General features: G+C 43.8%; 1 protein-coding gene across 2 annotated transcripts in view; it reads left to right on the top strand.

Moving 5' to 3' along the window:
• The window catches only part of LOC122545421 (adhesion G protein-coupled receptor G2-like), a 172387-nt gene that overhangs the window by 131459 nt on the left and 18961 nt on the right, over positions 1-21967 (top strand). For both annotated transcript variants that reach the window (XM_087996003.1, XM_087996002.1), the window contains exons 5-11: positions 9446-9596; positions 11741-11869; positions 16757-16864; positions 16961-17006; positions 17092-17198; positions 19005-19129; positions 20597-20865. In XM_087996003.1, the coding sequence (XP_087852129.1) occupies positions 9446-9596; positions 11741-11869; positions 16757-16864; positions 16961-17006; positions 17092-17198; positions 19005-19129; positions 20597-20865 (935 nt within the window). The remainder of the gene's footprint in view (positions 1-9445; positions 9597-11740; positions 11870-16756; positions 16865-16960; positions 17007-17091; positions 17199-19004; positions 19130-20596; positions 20866-21967) is intronic.

Genomic DNA, 21967 nt, shown 5'->3' with positions numbered 1-21967 from the left:
GAATGCTCATTATATTTTGCACACATCCCTATTCTGTTTCACTACATGTGTGGAGCCCAATACACTTCAGGACAAGTGCTGGAAATTATACCTATTCCCAGAAAGGAACTACAGAAAGCAAGCCATTGTCTTGTGAAACCAGCATCCCCAATGTTTGAACCACTCTGGTCTCTTTCCTAACGGCTGGATCGAGCTTGCAAAATAATTTAAGTGTGTTACATGTTACATTGCCATTTAAAAATGTCTGCACAAATGGGACTCAGTGGCCTACTCCTTCTGCGAACTCATGTTAATATTTGTGTATACTCTGAGTAGGGCAGCAGTTGGTACGGAAATCAACATCGCTACAATGGACATTCATCTGGGAGTTTTACCCTTCCATGTTTGTGTGTGTCTCCAACAGAACTCGTGCTGTATGAAGCAGTTTCTCCACAGAGATCAATGTGCATTGTCTGAGAGAATGTTCTCCTGAGAGATGACAAGTTTCCAAACTGGGATCAGTATTGGAACCCTTGTTTTTCCTGACTGATATTAAAATTCTAGATCATGGAGTATAGGGGCCAAGCTTCCAAGTTTGTAGAAGATACAAAACTTCAAGACACTGTAAACTGTGAGGCTAGTAGTGCAGCACCTCAAAAGGACATTGATGGGATGGTAGACTGGACATAGAAGATTCAATGCAAAAAAGTGTGAGGTGATGCACTTTGTTAGAAAGAACATAGAGAGACAGTATGAAACAAAGGCAATTATTCTAAAGAATGTGCAAGAGCAGAGAGACCTGGGGGTACATGTGTGTGAGTCATTAAAGCTGACAGCACAAAGAATAAAGCATCCTTCACTTTATTAACAGAATAATAGAACAGGGAGAGGATGCTGAACCTGTCTCAGACACTGGTGAGTCCTCAGTTGGAGTATTGTGTCAGGTGCTGGGGTACCACACTTTAGATGAATGTTAGAGAGTGTTGAAGAAGTTTCTGAGAATGTTCCAGAGATGAGATCCTTCAGGTATGAAGATTAGATTGAACAGTTGGAATTATTGGTCTCAAGCTGGAGTACTATGTATATTCTGCTTGCGAGTTAACATGAAATTAGACCTTTACACCATTGTGACAAAGCAGCAACTGTTTTATTCCCCATATTGTTCAGTCAGACTAACTCTGGGCCTGTGAGTGTAGGCCAGCTGCCGTCTCTGTTGTATCCAGATGTTAAGCTTGTGCCTAACCTTGAAAAAGGTTCAGTTTGACTTTATGTCTGCAGACCAAGAAGTCACATGGGTCTATCTCTGGGCAGACATAATATGAGGTTACATGAACTTGTCACCAGGAGGTTTGTAAGAGGTCACACACCCGCTCCAAACTATTACGATTGACCTTGAATTAAAGGAGACTGTAAAACATAATATATGTACGTATGAGTCAGGATCAGAAATAGGCTATCTGGCCCCTTGAGCCTGTCCTTGCCATTGAAGATCTTATTGAAGATCATGGGAGTGGGGGGAGGGGTTGCTGATCTGAATGTAACCTCAACTCCACATTCTGCCTCCTCCTCCCATAACCTTTCACCCCTTACCAAGAATCTATCTACCTCTGACTTAAAAATACTCAAAGTTTCTGTTTCCGCCATCTTTTGAGGAAGAGTGTTCCAAAGATACATGATCCTCTGAGAGAAAACAACTCTCCTTATTTCCATCTTTAAACCCTTTGTTTTTAAACAGTGACCTCTAGTTTTGGGTTCTCCCATAAAGAAAGAACATCATCTCCACATCCTCCACTTCGATTCCTTCCAGGTCTTACATTTCAATCAAGTCCCCTCTTACTTTTCTCAGCTCCAGCATTTACAAGACTAGTTTGTCCAAACCTTTCTCATTAGCCAACATGCCCACTTGGGTCTCTTAAACCTCCTCCTTCATTTCCATCCTTCCTTAAATAAGGGATTAATGTTAGACATAGATCCACCGATGTGATCTCACTGGTGCCCTGCATAACTGGAGCACAACCTTCCCACTTTCGTATTCAATCCCTCTCACAATAAACAATTACGGTCTAACAGCGTTCCTAAATACTTGCTGTACTTGCATGCTAGATTTCTGTGATTAATTCACTAATAAACCCAGATTGCTGTGTTTCACAAAGGTCTACAATCTCTCCATTTAGAAATGTTTCTGTTTTATTTCTCTAAAACGGGGTAGTTGCAGTTTCCCACATTATACTCCATTCATCAAATCTTCACCCAATTATTTCTCTGTAACCTGTTGTAGCCTCAATCTGTCCTATTCATGACTCTGTATTCTACCTATTTTGGTGTCATCAACAAATTTAGCAATTCTGCCTTAGGTTTCTTCATCCAATTCCTTTATATAAATTATACAAGTTGGAAACCCCAGCATTGATTCCTGAGGCACATTATTTGTAACACCTTGCCAACCAGAAAAAGGCCTATTTATGCCGCCTTTCTGTTTCCTGTTAATGAGTTAATCTTCGGTCCATATCAATGTGTTATACCCTACACCCTCAGGCTTTATTTTCCTCCCTAACCTTTGACATGGTGCCTTCTGGAAATCAGTGCAGTATATCCACCTTTTCCACAACACATGTTACTTCTTCAAAGAGCTCTAGTAAATTAATTCATTTTGTTATGGTTTCCCTTTCACACAGCCTTGTTGACTCTGCCTAATTATTTTCAATTTTTTTAAGTGCTCTATGATAATATCTTTGATCATAGCTTCTAATATTTTCGCTCTGACAGATTTTGAATAAAGGAATTGCATTAATTTTCTTCCACTGGAACAGATATTTCCCCAAATCCAGCAAACTGTGCAATATGAGAAACTACATATCTACTTTCACTCGCCGCCACTTTTAAGTCACTTGGATGGAGTCCATCCGGACCAGAGAAACTTGTCAGCACAAAGCTCCAGCAGTTTGCTCAACAGCATTTCCCTCATGATTGTAAATTTCTTTCCATCTGTGGCCTATTATCCTGCCCTTTTAGGCCTTGCTGTCATCACAAGATTGAAAAGATCTTCTGAGTAATACAGTGGTTAATATTCGAAGATTATTCTAATATGAGTGTTTGAGGGAGAGTTGAGCTAATTAAACACAAAGAAAGGCAATACTGCAACAGACACAAAGATCTGGTTTCCAGTGGAGTCCTGGAGACTCCTATACCCATTAAAATGGTGGACACGACCCAGATGTGAAACTGTTGGATGCATTTCTGACAGATTCCATTTTCACTGGAAGGGAAAAGATAGCAGCATATGATTCAAACATGAAGGAAACCTAAAATTAGCAGGCCCCTTTAAACTCAGTGTTAAGTTCAAACAGACTCATTTTTGCCTTAGCCAGGATCTTAATCTACGATGTGAGGTCACAGTTTGTTTCCGAGGAGACTGAAATGCTCTTGAGGGACGGATAATGTCCATAAAACTGTAATGATGTGAAGTGATTTAATTTTTCAACCAGGTAGAAGATCTTAATGTATAGGTTGTCTTTGTCATTGAGAATTGAAAACTGTTCTAACAATTACATTTTCCAAGGGCTATCACTATGTCACCATGAAATTCCCTAACATGTACTTTGCATTTCAAAAATGAAATTCCGTGAAAGATATTGACATTTTGTGAAGTTAGTATTTTGCATGTCTTTCCACAGCAATGTGACCATTGCAAGAGGGAAAACGGAACATAAATCAAGGCTTCAATATCAGTTTCAGAAAATTGAATGGAAAAAATAATGGGACTTGGTTTAGTTAAATTCCCAACCTCTGATGTTTCCTCCTATAGGTATTGAAGCAGTCAGTGCATCATAATTTCAAGTCTACCTTGTTTTGAGAATTGTGCATTGGATTGGAAATTTACTAATTATTTAAGATAGGAAAAAGAGGGAAACCAGTTGCAACACCTCCTGTCAGTTTAACATTGTTTGTGGGAAAAGTACATGCATCTGATGTTAGGGTTAAAGTGACAGACTAGGAGGGTAGATCATCCAATTTAGAGTCCAATAATATTGAAGGGCTACATAGTTCTTGAAGACTGATGACTTACTCCAGACTGAATTTGGTGGTTGTGTTAATTTCAGCATCGATGTGGCTTAAAGATGTCGATTGATGGTTTATCCATTTTGTGTGGAGACAGCAGCGATAGGTTGAGTTCTTTTTACAACCTTGGTCTGTGGCACGTGGATAATCAAGATCAGCTGACAGGGTTCAAAACTTGCAAACTGGATAGAGAGAAAGCGACAACAAGGAGAACCCACTCCTGCTTTTCATTCTTCAGTGTCTCAGATGTTTGCCCAGTAAGACAGCTACTTAAACATATAAAGAGGTTTGTTGTCACATGGCATTGTCTGTCCAATTGCCCAGTTACCCAAGTGTGACACTGGTAAGTACAGTCCAGCTAGAACTTGATTCAATCATGGCTGGGAATTCCTCTCTTAGCCAGAATCCCATTGTCCAAATGATTAGTCCTTGAATTATTGAATCATAGAATATCAGAGGACAGAAGGGCGGCACGGTGGCACAGTGGTTAGCACTGCTGCCTCACAGCGCCTGAGAACCGGGTTCAATTCCCGCCTCAGGCGACTGACTGTGTGGAGTTTGCACGTTCTCCCCGTGTCTGCGTGGGTTTCCTCCGGGTGCTCCGGTTTCCTCCCACAGTCCAAAAAGATGTGCAGGGTCAGGTGAATTGGCCATGCTAAATTGCTCGTAGTGTTAGGTAAGGGGTAAATGTCGGGGTATGGGTGGGTTTCGCTTCGGCGGGTCGGTGTGGACTTGTTGGGCCGAAGGGCCTGTTTCTACACTGTAATGTAATCTAAAAAAAAAAAATCTAAAAGAAGGAGGCCCTTTGATCCATTTGGTCTGTACTGGCTCCTGAAAGCACTCCCCAGCCAGTCCCAGTCTCTAGCCCTATCTCTGTACCCATGTAATCCATTACTTTCAAATATATATCCAGTTCTCTTTTGGAAGCTGAAATGGAATCTGACTCCATCCCTCTCCCTGGCAGCACGTTCCAAATCTTAGCGACTCTCTGAGGAAAGAAGTTTCTCCTCATTTCACTCCCAGCTCTCTTGCTGGCAATCCTGAAATTTCTGGTAAATCTCCTTTATACTTGCTCCAGGGCTTTAACATCCTTCCTTAAATAAGGTGCCTGGAACTGAATACAATGCTTCAAATGTGGTCTGACCAATGATTTACAGAGGTATGGCATCACCTCCCTGCTTTTATACATTTGGCTCCTATATAAACCCAAGGATCCTATACGCTTTCTCAATAACTGTTTCAAACTGTCTGACCACCTTCAGAGAATCATCCACATGACCCCTGAGTTCCCTCTGCTCCTGTACCTCCCTTCAGGGTGGTACCATTGAGCCTGGATTCTGTATCGTGATTCTTCTACCAAAATGTATCACCTCAAATTTCTCTGCTTTGAAATTCATCTGCCAGGTGTCTGCCTATTTGGTCACCTTGTCAATGTCCCTCTGAAGTCCCTCAGTATCCTCTTCCCAATTCACTATTCTCCTGAGCTTAGTGTTATCTGCAAAGTTAGAGATTTTACCCTTAACACCCAACTTCAAATCATTTGTATGAATCAGAAAAAGCAAGGGTCCCAACACCAGACCCCAGGGAACAACAGTTTCAACTCATCTCCAGTCTTAGAAATGCTCATCTACACCTACCGTCTGTTTTCGACCTTGTAGCCTTGGTCCCATGCTGCCAAGGACCAATCAATCCTAAACCTTTCTAATTCACGAACCATCCTGCCGTGTGGCACCGGATCAGATGCTTTCTACAAGTCCAAATGTACAGCATCCACAGCACTACCCTCACCACTGCCTGTTTCACCTCATCAAAGAACTCAATTAAGTTTGTCAGATACTGCTGAAACTTGACAAAACCGTGTTGACTGTCTATAGGTATATCGTTACCTTATCCCCTGTTATAGCTTCCATCAGATTTCCTCCTATTGATAACAAGCTGACAGGTCTGCAGTTTCCTGGGTTATCCTTTGCCCTTTCTTAAACAATGATGTCACTTTGCAATCCTCCAGTTCCCCAGAACTAAACCTGTGCTCAGAGAGAGCTAAACAATTTCTGTCAAAGACTCACGTATTCTCTCTCAGCAATCTAGGATGCATCCCACCTGGGTCAGGCAACTTTTCTATCTGGAGTGCTGCCAGCCTTTTTGACTGATTTTGATCCTTTGCCAACATAATATCAAACACGATTAATACTATGATCGCTATTTCCCAAATGCTCCCCTACTCTGACATTCTCCACTTGGCCTCCCTCGTTTCCTTGGACCAGATCCAATACTGCTCCCTCTCTGTAGGACTGGGAATGTACTGTTCCACACTGTTCTCCTGCACACTTGTTTACTGACTAGTCTACCCTATGGTAATTGCAATCACCAACGATCACAATCCAACTTGTCTTGAAGATTTCCATAATCTGCCTGCAACTGTTCTTTTCTATTTCCTCCCCATTATTTGGACGTCTATAATAAATATCTAACAAGGTCACCACTCCCTTCCAGTTTCTCACCTCTAACCATCCAGATTCCCTCACTGCTGCTACATCATATCCCACGAGACAAATCTCTGTTTCCTGTCCCCAGTTTTGTTCACTATACTCCGTACATTTACATACATACAATTTATCCTGCCCTTATTTCTTCCTTGCCCAATGGAAGGCGACCATGTCTTTGTTCACCGTCAACACTCAATCCTTCCCTCACTTCCTTTTCCCTATTCTCCATCTTCTCTGTTTAGCCCTCTCTGGTACCTCCAAAACTAGGTCCATTAGTTAACCCCCATCCCTGCCTTACAAGTTTAAACCCACACTCACTACACTATTTAGTCTCTCAGCCAGGAGATTATTTCCATTTCTGTTTTGGTGAAGCCCATCTCCTATTTCCCAAAAGTGATCCCACTCGTAATAAAATCTAAACCCCTCCCTCCTGCACAAGGCCTCAAGCCACACATTTACCTCCCTGATCTGTCTTTGCCTAAATGGTGAAGCTCATGGCACAGGGAATATTCCTGAGATTCCTGCCCTGGAGGTGCTGTGTTTCAACCTACTCCCTACCTCCTGAAGCCGATCCTGCAAGACCTCCTTGTTATCCCTCCCTGTGTCATTGGCTCCCACGTGAACAGCCATCGGTTTTTCACCCTCCCTACCAGAAGTTTATCCAGCCGTTACATTACATCCCAAATCTGTGCACCCAGAAAGCAGCAGGGCATACGGGACTCACCATCTCATCTGCAAACCAGACTGTCTGTCTATTGCTCGAGTTATTGAGTCACCAACTGCTACCGTCTCCCTAATCTGCCCCTCAGCCCCTCTCTCTTTTCCCAGAGTACCTTCATGCACCATGGTATTATGGTTTTCCTTCGAGTCATCCATCCCCAATTCAGTCACATTGCTCACTAAATAGGGATCTAAAACTTCGGACCCGTTAGACAGCGCCATGGAATCCTGAGTTTCCTGGATCTGCTGTCTCAATTCCTTTCAGTGACTCACAATCCTGCCATCTCTACACTCCTACTGCCTGGCCATCACATTGTGGAGTGACCACTCTTTGGTACGACTGTTCTCTGAGACTGTTCTTCGATACTGGGTCCCCCACAATCCCCTTCTCAGTTGGAGTGAGCGAGCTGTCTTCTCCCAGAGTCCTCCTTGGTCCCTTCTCACGACCGACCTCTGTCAGAAGCTCATTCTCCTGTTGAGCACAGGGACCTCCGCGATCCCCTTCTCAGTTGTGGGAAGCGAGCCAACTGCTCCTAGAGCCCTCCTCGATTGCTTGTCACTGCCTCCACCTCATGGTGTGTCACCAGCCCATTAAGTTTACCTGTTGGATTGTTTGTTAACCTTTGTTCATGAGATAAGGATTGGCACCCATTCACACTCTTTCAAGGCTATTTCTCTTGGTGCAGCCTGGCAGACAGGGTGTCTCCATTTCAATGGTTTAAAATGTAGAATGTACAAGTGATGATGCTTTCAGTGACTGTAATCCTCAGTCAGTGCAATGTGGCTTTTGTCTTTAAAAAGAAATGAAGACATTTCCCAACACGACCTTCCTCCTTGCCTTGGTCCTAACTGGCTGACCCCTTATTCTGTGACTATAACCCTCCCTACCATCCATCTTTCTTAGTTACAAAGTCTTCTGCTTCTACACATCTGGAATACCCTGAATATCTTTCTCTGTCTCTCTATTTTATAATTAATCATGAATAAACCTACTGTGATCGTGTACTTCTATGGAATTACTCAGACAGCCAGATCTCATATCTCAATCATGTAAAACACTTAAATCCTGAAACATTTTAAAAATCATAGTTGTAGATTTGTAGAAGAGGTAAAGTTGTCATAATCTTAGAAGATCACTGACCTACTCTCTCATGGAGAGAGATTACTGGAGGTGATTGAACCTGAAAGTCACCACACTTCAGGTGAGGGGATGGGGTGTTTGAAAAGGAGGGTCAGTAAGGGGATTGAACCCATGGTAATGACATTACTCTGCAAAACAAACCAACCATCCAGCCAACCGAGCTAACTGACTCCCAGATCTATACATGTATAGATGAAGGTAATTTAGTCACTTTCCTGAATCACATTGGTGATAAACACCACTCTCTGTAATCCTACCAAGTGCAGCGAGTGTGCAGTGTCTTCCTACTTTGTTCAGCGCCATCCTGCATTTCCTGAAGCTTCTGATCCTCTCTTCCCTCAGCACTCCCCCATTGCCATTTGCAAAAATCTACTGTCTTGTTGAATAACTGAGCTTCCTGGGAGCTATCCTTTCCCTACTCTGGGCCTCAGAATGCTATCTTCCATCAATTACTTAGTTTTTGTTGTGGCTAATGACTGAATAAACCTCATGGGTCTGATAAAGTCACCCAGTGCCTCTGCACAAACTGGTCTGACCCTACCAGATATCTCCAGGCCAATTGATTGGCATCATTCTGTCTTATTTCATGCGAGTGCTGCATGTTATGCAGAGAACATAATCAATGAGCATTGTCTGGATGGCATTGTGCAGAACCAGGACACTCTTTGGCCAAGAGCAAACTGCTCAAGGCACTGGGCAGATCCCAGGATGCTAACAGGAAGAAAATGTGTGAAATATTGTAATCAGGAATGCAGCCTCGCATTTAGACCCGTACCAAATGAGCAAACAGGTCTGGTTGCACCTTGAGGAAGTGCTGTATTTACACTCGAGATAAAGATCCTCATGAGCCGGCTGTATAGCCTCCCCATGGGCTTCAGGCCTCTCTCCTTCACCTCCTTCACCCAGACGGACACTCGAGTGCAGTGTGGGCCTCAGGCCAATGCACTGTGTGAAACTATTTGTCCTGATGCAGCAAGTTATCCCGAGCCCACTGCTGCTGAACTCCAGCCCTCCATTACTGTCGAGGCAGTAACATTCTTCCTTTACCAATCTTATGCAGAGCTTCGATCATCTCAGCTTTGGAAAACAAATTACTGATTGAAGACTGTGAAATGGACAGACAAGTTATTGAAACAGAGAATGTAATATTCTACATTCAAGATACCGAAGTTGAAAATTTCCCAGGTCTCCAGTTCCCTAATGCAGATACGGTGAGTGTATGTGGAAATCCTCTCGTGTCCCAGTTAGAGTCCTGCTGGCAGGACGAGTGGCTGGAATTCATGTGTCCCCACTTTCTCTTCATAGTGCAGTCTCTCTTTCTCTGTTATTGCTCCAAGTTTGAGCGTGTGACATTCACTTACTTTCTGTTCCACCTCCACCAAGACCTCTGACCATGCAACACACACACACACACACATTCACAGACACACACACACACACATTCACAGACACACACACACACACACATTCACAGACACACACACACACACACATTCACAGACACACACACATTCACAGACACACACACACATTCACAGACACACACACACACACACATTCACAGACACACACACACACACATTCACAGACACACACACACATTCACAGACACACACACATTCACAGACGCGCACACACGCACACACACACATTCACAGACACACACACACACATTACACACAGACACACACACATTCACAGACACGCACATGCACACACACGCACAGACACACACACACATGCACAGACACTCGCGCGCGCGCACACGCACACGCGCAGACGCACACACGCAGACGCACACACGCACATGCGCACACACGCTCATGCGCACACACGCGCACGCACACATGCACGCACACGCGCACGCACACGCACATTCACACACATATACACGCGTACACACACACACACACACACACCATGCACCCAAACATGGACACATATACATAAACAAACACACATGCACATACACAGACATAAATACACACAAACACACTACACAACTGGGTGGAACAGTGGTTAGCACTGCTGCCTCACAGAGCCAGTGACCCAGGGTTGATTCCGGCCTTGGGTGACCGTCTGTCTGTGTGGAGTTTGCACCTTCTTGCCGTGTCTGCGTGAGTTTCCTCCGGGTGCTCCAGGGTCCTCCCACTGTTCAAAAATGTGTGGGTAAGGCAATTGGCCATGCTAAAATGGGGATGTGATCCAGGGATGTGCAGGATAGGTGGGTTGACCATAAGGAATGCAGGGTTTCAGGGATAACATAGTGGGATGGATCTGGGTGGGATGCTGTTCGGAGGGTCAGTATGAACTCGATGAGCCAAATGGCCTGCTTGCACACTGTAGGGGTTCTATATAACATACAAACAAGTGCATAACAAACAAACACACAATCCTGTGTACATGCTCACACACTTCCCCTCCCATATCTTAACGAAGGGAATGAGTAAGGACCCCATCCTGGAGCTGATTCAATGACCCCGTTACTTACCGGAAGATTGAGAGGGAACTGAAATTAGTACGGTGGAAATTTGAGTGCAGCATAAAACTGTTGGTTGCTTTAACTCCATTTCATACGGGACAAGTGAGATTAAAATTACCTCAGAAGTTCTGTCTTAAAACATTTAAAATTCCAATTCTGTTTCGAGATGAGCAGAGTTTTGGGAATGAGTTTGAACAGTTTGAGGGTGACCATAATTATATTTCTGATCTTGTGAGTCACCTCTATTTTCTGGTCCCACTGTCATTTCCCTGATGGTCGTGCAGGCCCCAGGCTTCTGGTACCATATTGTGAGGTGGAAGATGCTCTGAGTGCTGCTAAAGAACTCTCACAGCGAGTGTTAGAATTTCCACCAAAGGTCAACAGGTTTTTTTAATAGAAAGAAAAAAATTGGATTTATTTGGCATTTCTCAAACCACTTTACAGCCAGTGACGTACTTTCTGAAGTGTGGACACGGTTGTAGGAAACAGGGCAGTGAACTCATGCACAGCAACCTCCTACAAACAACAATATAACAATGACCAGATTACCTGTTTTTCTGATGTTGATTGAAAGATAACTCCTGAGCTCCTCTTCAAAATGGTGCCATAGGGCCTTTCACATCCAACCAGGCAGGTAGAAGGGACCTCCGTTTAATATCCCATCTGAAAGTCAGCTCCTCCAACAATGCAGCCCCCCCTCAGTACTGCACTGGTGTGTCAGCCTTAATTTTTGTGCTCAAGTCCTAAAGTGGGCCAAAAGGCCAAAAGTTTGAATCTTCTTCAGCATGTTACTCCTGAAGGGAAGAGGGAAATGGCATTGCAGATTCTTGTCAGTAAACCAAATGTTTTATTTCTATTGAATGTAAAACCCAGGAGAATATCTCTGCCTTTGACCCAGCGATTAGGATCAGTCTGCCACCAACTCTCCTGGACAACATCAACATTACAACGAAAACGATACGGAGTAAAGTAATATTATTCAGGGATGCAAGACTGTTCCAGGTAATTAATCACTTTCCCAAGTGTGTAATGAGCTGTTGGATTTTATCAAAAGTTACTAAAATAATAGACCTTTCTCCCTGTTGCTTATTGAGCATTTTATCGGAGGCGAGAGTTTTTGTTCTTGTTGAGCATTATTTAAACCGTTGTTGAACTCTTGCTGAGGTAAATTGATGCTTTGAGCAGATATTTCTTTGTGTGTTTGATAAGTACATCATCCTGAATGTGAGAGTTTCCAAGGCCATACCGAGTAACATGAGCAGAGGACACCAGGGTGGGGGAGGAATGGAATAAAAATGACCATCTTTCGTTAAAAACCTAATCATCAAATATTTGTGCTTCAGGCTAACATCAGTCACTTTGTTGTACATCACTACACAAAAACAAGTGACCAGTGTGTTAGTGTGACAGTAAACACTGTGTGGTACAGTGGTAGTGTCCCTACCTCGAAGCCAAAAAACCTGGTTTCAAGTTCCACCTGTTCCAGAGGTTTGTAATAACATCTCAAAAGAAAGCACCGAAATGTTACCTTTCTGATGGACAACAGCAAGGGACAGATTCAAGCTTTAGGTTTCCTTCAGGTTCAACAATAACAGATTGCATTTAAATAGCAATCTGCCAAGATGCTGCTCAGTGGTGTGATCCGCCAAGCACGATCCAGTGTATCCTCTCAGGTACGTGACAGCCCTCCAAGCATGATCCAGGGTATCCTCTCAGGTACGTAACAGCCCTCCAAGCATGATCCAGGGTATCCTCTCAGGTACGTAACAGCCCTCCAAGTATGATCCAGGGTATCCTCTCAGGTACGTAACAGCCCTCCAAGCATGATCCAGGGTATCCTCTCAGGTACGTGACAGCCCTCCAAGCATGATCCAGGGTATCCTCTCAGGTACGTAACAGCCCTCCAAGCATGATCCAGGGTATCCTCTCAGGTACGTAACAGCCCTCCAAGCACGATCCAGGGTATCCTCTCAGGTATGTAACAGCCCACCAAGAATGATCCAGGGTATCCTCTCAGGTACGTAACAGCCCTCCAAGCATGATCCAGGGTATCCTCTCAGGTATGTAACAGCCCCTTCATGTTCTTGAAGATGGGAGTACTCCAAAGTACAGGGAATTCTTACTGATCGAGTCTCCCACTTTAGTGTGATCATCAGTGATGGTTATTGTCAGAGAGCGTGGAGTGAGGCCTGGTGTGAGGATCATGGAAACAGTTTGTATCATAACTGCAGAGACAGTATGGGTTTACTGATGGACGCAGGTACAGGGATTGTGATGTCCAATTAATCCATGCCTGTTGATTGAGGTGGAGACAGGATATCAGTTTTGTGCTACCTCATTTCCATTGTTGCTACATACAACCACTGCCCCATGGCTGATCATTGGCTAAACAGATCAGTAAAGGCTCCAGTATCATGTGTGTCAAACATCGTCTAAAGCCAGGGTCCACTTCGAGATGGGGAGATGCTCTTTGGCTGCAGATGGTGCTGAGACCATTCAAACATCAGGGTTGTGGAACAGCCAACAGTGCTGATCCTCGGGGACAGCATGGATCAGACTTTCAGATATGCACCGCAAATCTTATTGGAAGAGGTATTGAAAAGAAGAGATGTAATGAATAGGAGAGGTGCACGGTGTACTCAGAATCCCTCAGTCACATCTCGAGTCATCAGAGATCCACCACCCACTGACACACAATAACCATCAGTAAAGACACTGCCTTAACGCACACACATTTTCCCTCATCCACACACTCTTCACACTATTATAATACTCACAACTTTGACACACTGCCAGCTATTCAACCAGAACAGCTGCATCAGCATTGCATGTTACTCACGGACACACTCGCTTCATTCTTGCAGGACAGGGTGGGTCACAGATGAGGAGGCAGGAAGTGGGGGGAGAGGCCCCTGTGTGTTTCAGCTGCTCTGGAGGAGCCAGCATCAGCCATTGTGTTGGTTTTTACTCTTGCTTTGTGGGGAAAGTAAACAATGTGACGGTCAGTGACAGAAAACCAATAAGGAATCGCTGACTTGGAAGTGGAGTTAAAATTCTAGGTACAAAAACAGAAGTTGCTAGAAAAGCTCAGCAGGTCTGGCAACATCTGCGGAGAGAAATTAGAGTTAATGTTTCTGGAAACCGGACCTGAAGCGTTAAGTCTGATTTCCCTTCACAGATGCTGCCAGACTTGCTGGACTTTCTCTGTTTTTGTTTCTGATTTACAGCATCTGCAGTTCTTTCGGTTTTTATTTTGAAATTCTTGGTATTGCTTGTGAATGATGTGTTCACATCCAGCCTGAACAGAAAGGGGCTGCCTCATTCCAGATATCATTTTTGTTCTTCCACTTCTCCCTTCCCATTCTTACACCTGTTCCTCAGCTTCTCAACTCAGAGGGGACAGCGAAAGCCTCATGATGACCTTGGATCACTATAAACCCAGCAGCCGCCTTCTGTAGTCTGGTCTATCAGAGTCTCTGTCTGAGCTTGTTACAGGAGTCTATTGTGTGATCTTGTGTTCAGGCATTCTCATTATAACAAACATACTGCAGACCAGGACAAATCCTGACACCTGCTCAGCTGGAGATGACTGGGCTCTTCCAGAACAGTTCAGGACATTGCTTCAGGACATCAATGGTCTGTTCTAAAGAATGGGAGCATGTCAAATGTCATGTGCACATGTGCAAGGTTCTCATCTGGAGTCATGGGCCATATCATGAGGTCATCCTGCTGATCATTAACCAATCTTTGCATTGCCAGGATAATGGGCACAGCTGGCACAGAGGACTGCCACAGAATGAATGTGTCAGAATTGCTGCCAGGATAAAGGGCATGTACCTGAAAGATACGTTACCTGTGGTCACACAGCAGACCCACATTGAGGGAGTGGAATTACTTTCAGCTCAGGGAAATGGTAAAACGTAAACTGTAATCATACACAAGGCACTGTGTGTGAGCTCATTGACAAACCCGCACTGTGTAAAGGCTGCAATCCAAAGAAATCCTTCAATTTGTTCCACCTTCAAGAGGGACTGGGATGAATTTCATTCCCTTTGAATGGAGAGTCTCTCTCATGCAGGAGTATACTGAAAACTGCAAGCTGTTGCAGCCTCAGGGAAACTCAGAAGCTTAAGAGTTCAGAGCCACAGTCCGATTGATGGCCATTATTAATGCTTCCCTGAAGAAGGGCTCATGCCCGAAACCTCGATTTTCCTGCTCCTTGGATGCTGCCTGAGTTGCTGCGCCTTTCTGGCAACACATTTTCAGCATTATTAATGCTGTCCCTGCTTAGCTCTGAGGTTGCGCTGCAATAGTTGGTAAATTGAGTGAAATAGTCTAAAATTATTTTCATTGCTAACATTCAGGTAGAAATTGCTTCTGAACCAGCCTTAGCTGACATGGTATCTGATTGAAAGCCTTTTCCCTTTTCTCATGGTTACTCCTCTGTTTGTTTTCTCAGTTAGGCTCATAGTCAAGATGAAGCCTTACAAGTCCCATTATGTTTGATGACAACTGATTAATATTCAAACCTTTAATCTACCAAAAAAATCAGCACTATCCAGACCACTCCCTGTACCACTCCCTGTGTCACTCCCTGAATCTATTAACAAGAATGGAAAGATGCCCAAATGCACAAAATTGCAGCATCAGCCAGAAAGAATACTGCAATCCTACAATTAACTCAGAAGTCTCGAAGTAGCACAGGTGATGATCTTAATGTTGTGTTCAGGGTGAACCATGGGGTCGGCTGGATGATGGAACTCCAAAGTGGCAGCACTGGTGTCAAATCGCTGCTACTCACTGACTGACATCATGATCTATCTCCTGTCGATGATGCTGATGATCATTAGGTACATGCACACAAACTCTTCGATGAATATGGTATCTCCTGTGCTCCTGTTGGAAGTGTGTGTGCACATCCTTGGTACATTTTCAAAACTTGAGTGGTCTCATGGTACTGCTTGTATTCCGCGAGGAGATCTGCTGTCACACTATGCAACACCCTTCTGACTTGTACCATCCTCCCATATCCACTTTATCTAACCTGCAACCCCTCTCTGACATCTTTCATTGAGTCTACCACGGATGATGCCTCTTTCTCCAGCCCCCACTTTGTCGTTCAGAAGAGACCTTTCTGGCTTTTCAGTTCTGATCCAGTCACTGAAACACTGACACTTTCTTTTCTGGGTGTCACATTTTAGGTTCTTTTTGCTCTTGAAATGTCAACCCCCTCTTCATTTTCAATGTGGTTTCTGTTTGAAAATCTGAGCATAGATTTTATTAGATACATTCCAAAGACTTTTGTTTCCTTCAGTAGTTTGTGCTGACTGACCCTGTCCTTTAAGCTTGGAGTTAATCTGAGAGACCCTGCAAACGGTCTCCAACCTAGCGATAGGTTTGAATTCAGAGTTTCCCCTTCCTGACCAAGGTTTGGAAGAGCCCATGCTATTTTACCCATTACTGATATACCAACACCCACAGTTCATGGAATATGGTGTGGCATGCACTTGGTCCAGAACATTCTGGTTATTTGAATCCTTTGGAATCTTTCTGCCCTGACTGTTTTCTTTGTCAATGAATACACCTCAATGTTCATCATTTCTCCTTCCATTACGGTTTGTCCCTCAACTCAGACAGGGTATGACCCTTCGAGCCAGCAGTGGGAGCTGGGTGGAGATGAGAACCATTGATCCCAGTCCATCATACAGGTGGGATGACTGAATGCACAAGGGGTAGACCTCGATCCAAACACTCCACGTCAACACTTTGTACGTTTGACTATAGTGAGTGGAGTCTGTCTTCACCCAGAAATTAGGCTGCTGTTCATTCCATTTCTTCATTTGATTTTAATCAGAAATTCTACTGCAACCTATATGTATATCTTTGCAGATTAAAAATCAAACTGTTCTAAATCGTGTGGTTGGAATTGAAGTGGGGAATAGAGCGTTTGATAATCTGACAGACCCTGTGATAATTGTATTTAACAAATCATCACCGGTAAGGACATTTTTCACTTTTCATTATTCAATTGATTAAAAGGAAATATTCATGTTAAGAGTGGTAAAGATTTATTGATCATTTTCTTCATACTAGGTAAAGGCCATTCCAAAATGTGTCTTCTGGGAGTTACAACAAAATGGTAAGGAAAACGGTCATGTTATGAAAGATTTCAATTATGCTGGACCCAAGGATCGCGTTCTCAGTGCTACCCCTTTCTCTTGCAGGGAACACAGCTGAGGGTCACTGGAACGATTCTGGCTGCACAACACAAAACACAGTCAATGAAGTCATCTGTCGATGCAATCACCTGACTTTCTTTGCGGTCTTGCTGGTAGGGTCAATGTAATGCAATATTTTGTATCTTTTGGCCTATTCCACTTTGGCTGCAATCAACAAACTTTCACTCCAATAATCCTTCATTGCATATTAAGATGTAAAAACAGACAAGAGAGACCAATTGTTTTATTAGGACAGTCCCATCCCATCCCATCCATTTCCCCCATTCCTTTCTTCCATCTTTACAGGGAGGCAAGAGAAATTAAATTTGAGGGTGAAGCTTTGGTAAGTGTCACACTGACCCTGATAGGTCCATGAGACAATGACAACTGATGTCACAATCACTGTTAATCCACTCACCTTGGGCAGATCAAGAAGTCTCCCACTCACCAAAACTCATCTAGCTCCCTATGGATTGGTTGCAGTAAATCTCTCACTCCCAGTGTGTGCTGGTGATTTCTTCCAGAGGTTTATGGCTCTTGGGAAGTGAATTGCTTCGGAATACGTAACCCAAGTGCTGTCTTAATAACCCATACTTATTCCCACCTCTCACTTGTCATCTCCCACAGCCCAACTGTCTTCACTGCCTATCCCACCAGGATTGTCACCATTAGGACTGGGAGTTTCATTGAGTTGGCTTCTGTTCTGATGCCATAACTTTTCCGGAAATGTGGTGAAAGCCCGTTTTATGTGCGGCAGTGTGATTTCTGCCCAAACCCATTAGACTGATTGAGGTGGAGTGGGAGCAGCTCTGGGAAAATTCCCAGTCCTCATCATATCCCCTCAAAGGCAGCACTTTTCCAAGGTGAGAAGGCCCAGCTTGCTCAGTTTGCTCTGATCTCCATGAAGCCTCAGACTCCGTGTCAATAACGTCGCTGTCCTCAAAACCTCTTCCAGGGACTCAATCTCCCCAACTATCTGAGGGGACCAAACCTAAAACAGTCAGTGAGATGTGGCCACACCAAGGCCTTGGACACAGTATGGACAGACTTCTAGTTTAACATTGAATTGTTCCAGTTATTTGTTCTGACACCTCATTGGTTTTCTTTCAGCTGCCTAATGACATTAATCATCAACCTTCCTTCCCATTTATCCTCATAGCAAATTTTTCTTCAGGGAATTGAGGAAACCTGCCTTCCTTACATGGCCTATTTATATGAAGATAACCTCTGCCTGTTTTTGGTCCACATGGAGAAAGTGAGGGCTGCAGATGCTGGAGATCAGAGTGTGTTGCTGGAAAAGCACAGCAGGTCAGGCAGCATCCGAGGAGCAGGAGAAAATAGATGTTCCAGGCATAAGCCCTTCATCAGGAATTAGTGCAGGCTCATGAGATAATCAGGTCATTAATCCAAACAGATAATGTGCTGCCTGGTCTGTAATGAGCAGTGATTCCAATCACACAATAGTGTGCTTGTTTCTTAACCATGATCCGTACCTTAGTAAGGCGCTGAGTCATACAGGACAAGGCAGGATTAGAAATAAATGTTGGTTTTGCTCAACAATCCCAGAATGAAGAAAATAACAGCAGTGCATCAGAATATGGACATGAGCTATTCCCCCATTACTCTCCAGGTGCTGAGTATCTGATGTGGAGCTTGTCGTTCTGGGGATTGTGTGGAGGCCCAGCAGCTCAGAGTAGAAAAGAGAATTGTTCAGAGTGTGCACATCTTTGTGGCTGCTTTCAGACTGACCTGGCCTTAGATCAGGTGTTTGTGTGGCTTCTCAACAGGAGATGAGTAGATATCACAGGGGGACTCCAACCCGGAGGTGAGGGAAAGTGCAGTGAAAGTCGGGTGTGTCACTCAGTTGAAGAAAACATTACCCAATCCTCATGTCAATGGTCTCGTTTTCTGTTATAAAGCAAATCGATGGGAACCAACACTTGGATGAGAAGACATTGAGATCGCTAACATCCATCACCCAGATTGGTTGTGGTGTTTCTGGCATTTTCACAGCAATTACTTTAATCATCCACTTTATTCTCAGGTAGGAACATTAATCATCAAACATAAAATTTCATGTAGAAGAAGCCATTCTCAATGATCTCACTGTACAATCACAATATATAACAAATGTCTCCTTGAAGATAGAGATCATGAGTAATTCACAACAGCAAGTTCATTAAACAAAGCTTACTTCTGTTTTAATGTTTGATATTAATTCTAAGAGTATTGTAGCTGAGTAGTGATTCACTTTACTTTCAGATTGTACCTCAGTATGTCATGGTCAGAGTTTGTATCTGCAGTGAGCAGTGTCACTACCTCTGAGTTAGCAGCTCTGGGTTCAAGTCCCACTCCAGGACTTGAGGACCATAGAGGGTGCATCCACACTGAGGCCAGACTGATCATCGAGCTACAATTCCTTCCAGCACACCTTTAGCAGGTGGTCAGAGAGGGGGAGTTTCCTGATTAGGGGGGCTTGCTCTAGAGAGGGACCCCTCAAGCTGTGCCTTCAGGTTATCCACCTGCTCCAGGAGATGGCAGTTATAGAAACAACCATAGGCACATGCTTCACCTGCCTCAGGCATCTCCAGATGCAGGAAGTCTTCAAAGTCAATGTTTATCAGCTTGCTGTTTTTCTCCCAAATGGAGTCATTGAGATATACAGCACTGTTAGAGACCTTCAGACCAACTCGTCCGTGCAGACCAAATATCTGAAATTAATCTAGTCCTATTTACCAGCACTTGGTTCATATCCTTCGAAACCCTTCCTATTCATATACCCATCCAGATTCCAGTTAAATGCTGTAATTGTACCAGCCTCCATCACTTTCTCTGGCAGCTCATTTTATACACACACCACTCTTTGTTTGAAAAAGTTACTCCTTAGGTCCCTTTTAAATCTTTCCCCTCTTACCCTAAAGCTATGCTTTCTAGTTCTGGACTTGCCCACCCCAGGGAAAAGACCTTGTCTATTTATCCTATCCATATAAGGTCACCCCTCAGCCTCCGATGCTCCACTGAAAACAGCCCCAGCCTATCCAGCCTCTCCCTGGAGTTCAAACCCTACAACCCTCGCAACATCCTTGTAAATCTTCTGTGAACCCTTTCAAGTTTCACAACATCCTTCCTATAGGAGGATGACCAGAATTGCACACAATATTCCAAAAGTGGCCAAACCAATGTCCTGTACAGCTGGAACATGACCTCCAAATTCCTATATTCAATGCTCTGTTCAATCAAGGAAAACACCTTCTTCACTATCCTAACTACCTGCGACTCCACTTTCAAGGAGCTATGAACCTGCACTCCAAGGTCTCTTTGTTCAGCATCACTCCCCAGCACCTTACCAGTAAATGTGTAAGTCCTGCCTTGATTTGCCTTTCCAAAATGCAACACCTCACATTTATCTAAATTAAACTCCAGCTGCCACTCCTCAACCCATTGGCCCATCTGATCAAGATCCCATTGCACTCTGAGGTAACCGTCTGCTGTTTCTTTTCCCTTCATTCAGAAAAAGACAAAAGGAAGCTTCCATCCAGATCCACGTGAATCTCTCTGCTGCCTTGTTTCTTCTCAATGTGAGCTTCTTAACCAGCACAGTGTTCAGTTCCAAGAGCACTGATGAGCTGTGTAAAGCCATTGCTGCCCTGCTGCATTACTCACTGCTTTGCAGTTTTACATGGATGGGAATTGAAGCATTTCACCTGTACCTTATGCTGATCAAAGTCTTCAACATTTACATTCGGTTTTACATGCTGAAACTCTGCCTTCTCGGTTGGGGTGAGTGTGAAGTATTCTGTCACTGAGTTATTTGTAAATGCATAGTCTGATTCTCACTGTCTCATGTAGCAACAACTTTTATTTCATTGTTACAAGAAAAGGGGCTGAAGTATAAAACAGCTATACTTTAAGGGTTCTGGCTGTCTTTGTCACATAACAGGAGAAAATCTCTGTTAAATTTCAGGCCAAGTGTATTAAGGATCAAACTTGGTGAAAGTAGGAATTGTAATTGGTAAGTGAACAGATTCACACCCAGACCGAAAACAGAATGGGAGTGATGTTTGATAGTCCAGGTTTACTTCCAGCTGGGAATGAATACAGCATGAAACATCCTTGAAATGTAACCCTGAGACAGCACCAATCAAAGACACCATCCCCTCTTGTGAGAATGGCATTAATAGTGTTAATAGATAGAGGGTTTCTCTTGATTAATTAGAGAGATTCCTCCAGCAATGAACTGTGTCTCTGATTGAAAGCTGGGTGTTAGGAATCTAAATTCAGTGCTGAAAGGTTCAAGGGTGAGGTCCCCCAGAGTCATCACTGAGAGACACATGTTAATATGTGCCGAGCATGACCATACACACAGGCCGGTATTTTAAACCAAAGAACAAGTTTTCTTCCGAAAGCTGCCACCTTCTTGTTGCTGTAGCAGGAAGTGAAGGATTCTGACAGTAACTTTCACTTTCCAATATGTCACCACTCCCCAAAACACAGCAGGCAGCTCATTTCTGACTGTACTCACATTACTCAGCAGAAAAACAGTCAAAGTCAGGGGGCAGCTCCATGCTGGGTAGAAGCCCTGCCAACTGCATTCAACATTCCCAGCACAGCACCCCACAGCAACCTGCCAACATCTGAAGTCTAAGTCTTAACGTCAGTGACCTCTTTGTGTGTCTGACACTCCCGTATAGTGGAATCTAGGGGGAGTGAAATTCTTCTATATCAGCTACACAGCAGGGGCTCTGAGTGAATTCAGCAGCTTGTCATACACTGTCTCAGTTTATATTCTCTGTGGATTTGACAAATATAACCAAGAGTTTTCATTTCAAGCCAAAATAAAACAAATTGAAACAAGGAAACAGGTCTCCAAGAGCAGTTTGAA

This window comes from Chiloscyllium plagiosum, unplaced genomic scaffold (genome assembly GCF_037043375.1).
Source record: "Chiloscyllium plagiosum isolate Xiang-an unplaced genomic scaffold, Cpla_swu_hap1 HiC_scaffold_17, whole genome shotgun sequence".
Lineage (NCBI taxonomy): Eukaryota > Metazoa > Chordata > Chondrichthyes > Orectolobiformes > Hemiscylliidae > Chiloscyllium > Chiloscyllium plagiosum.
The sequence above is the reverse complement of the archived record's forward strand: the minus strand, read 5'-3'. Positions and strand labels throughout refer to the sequence as shown.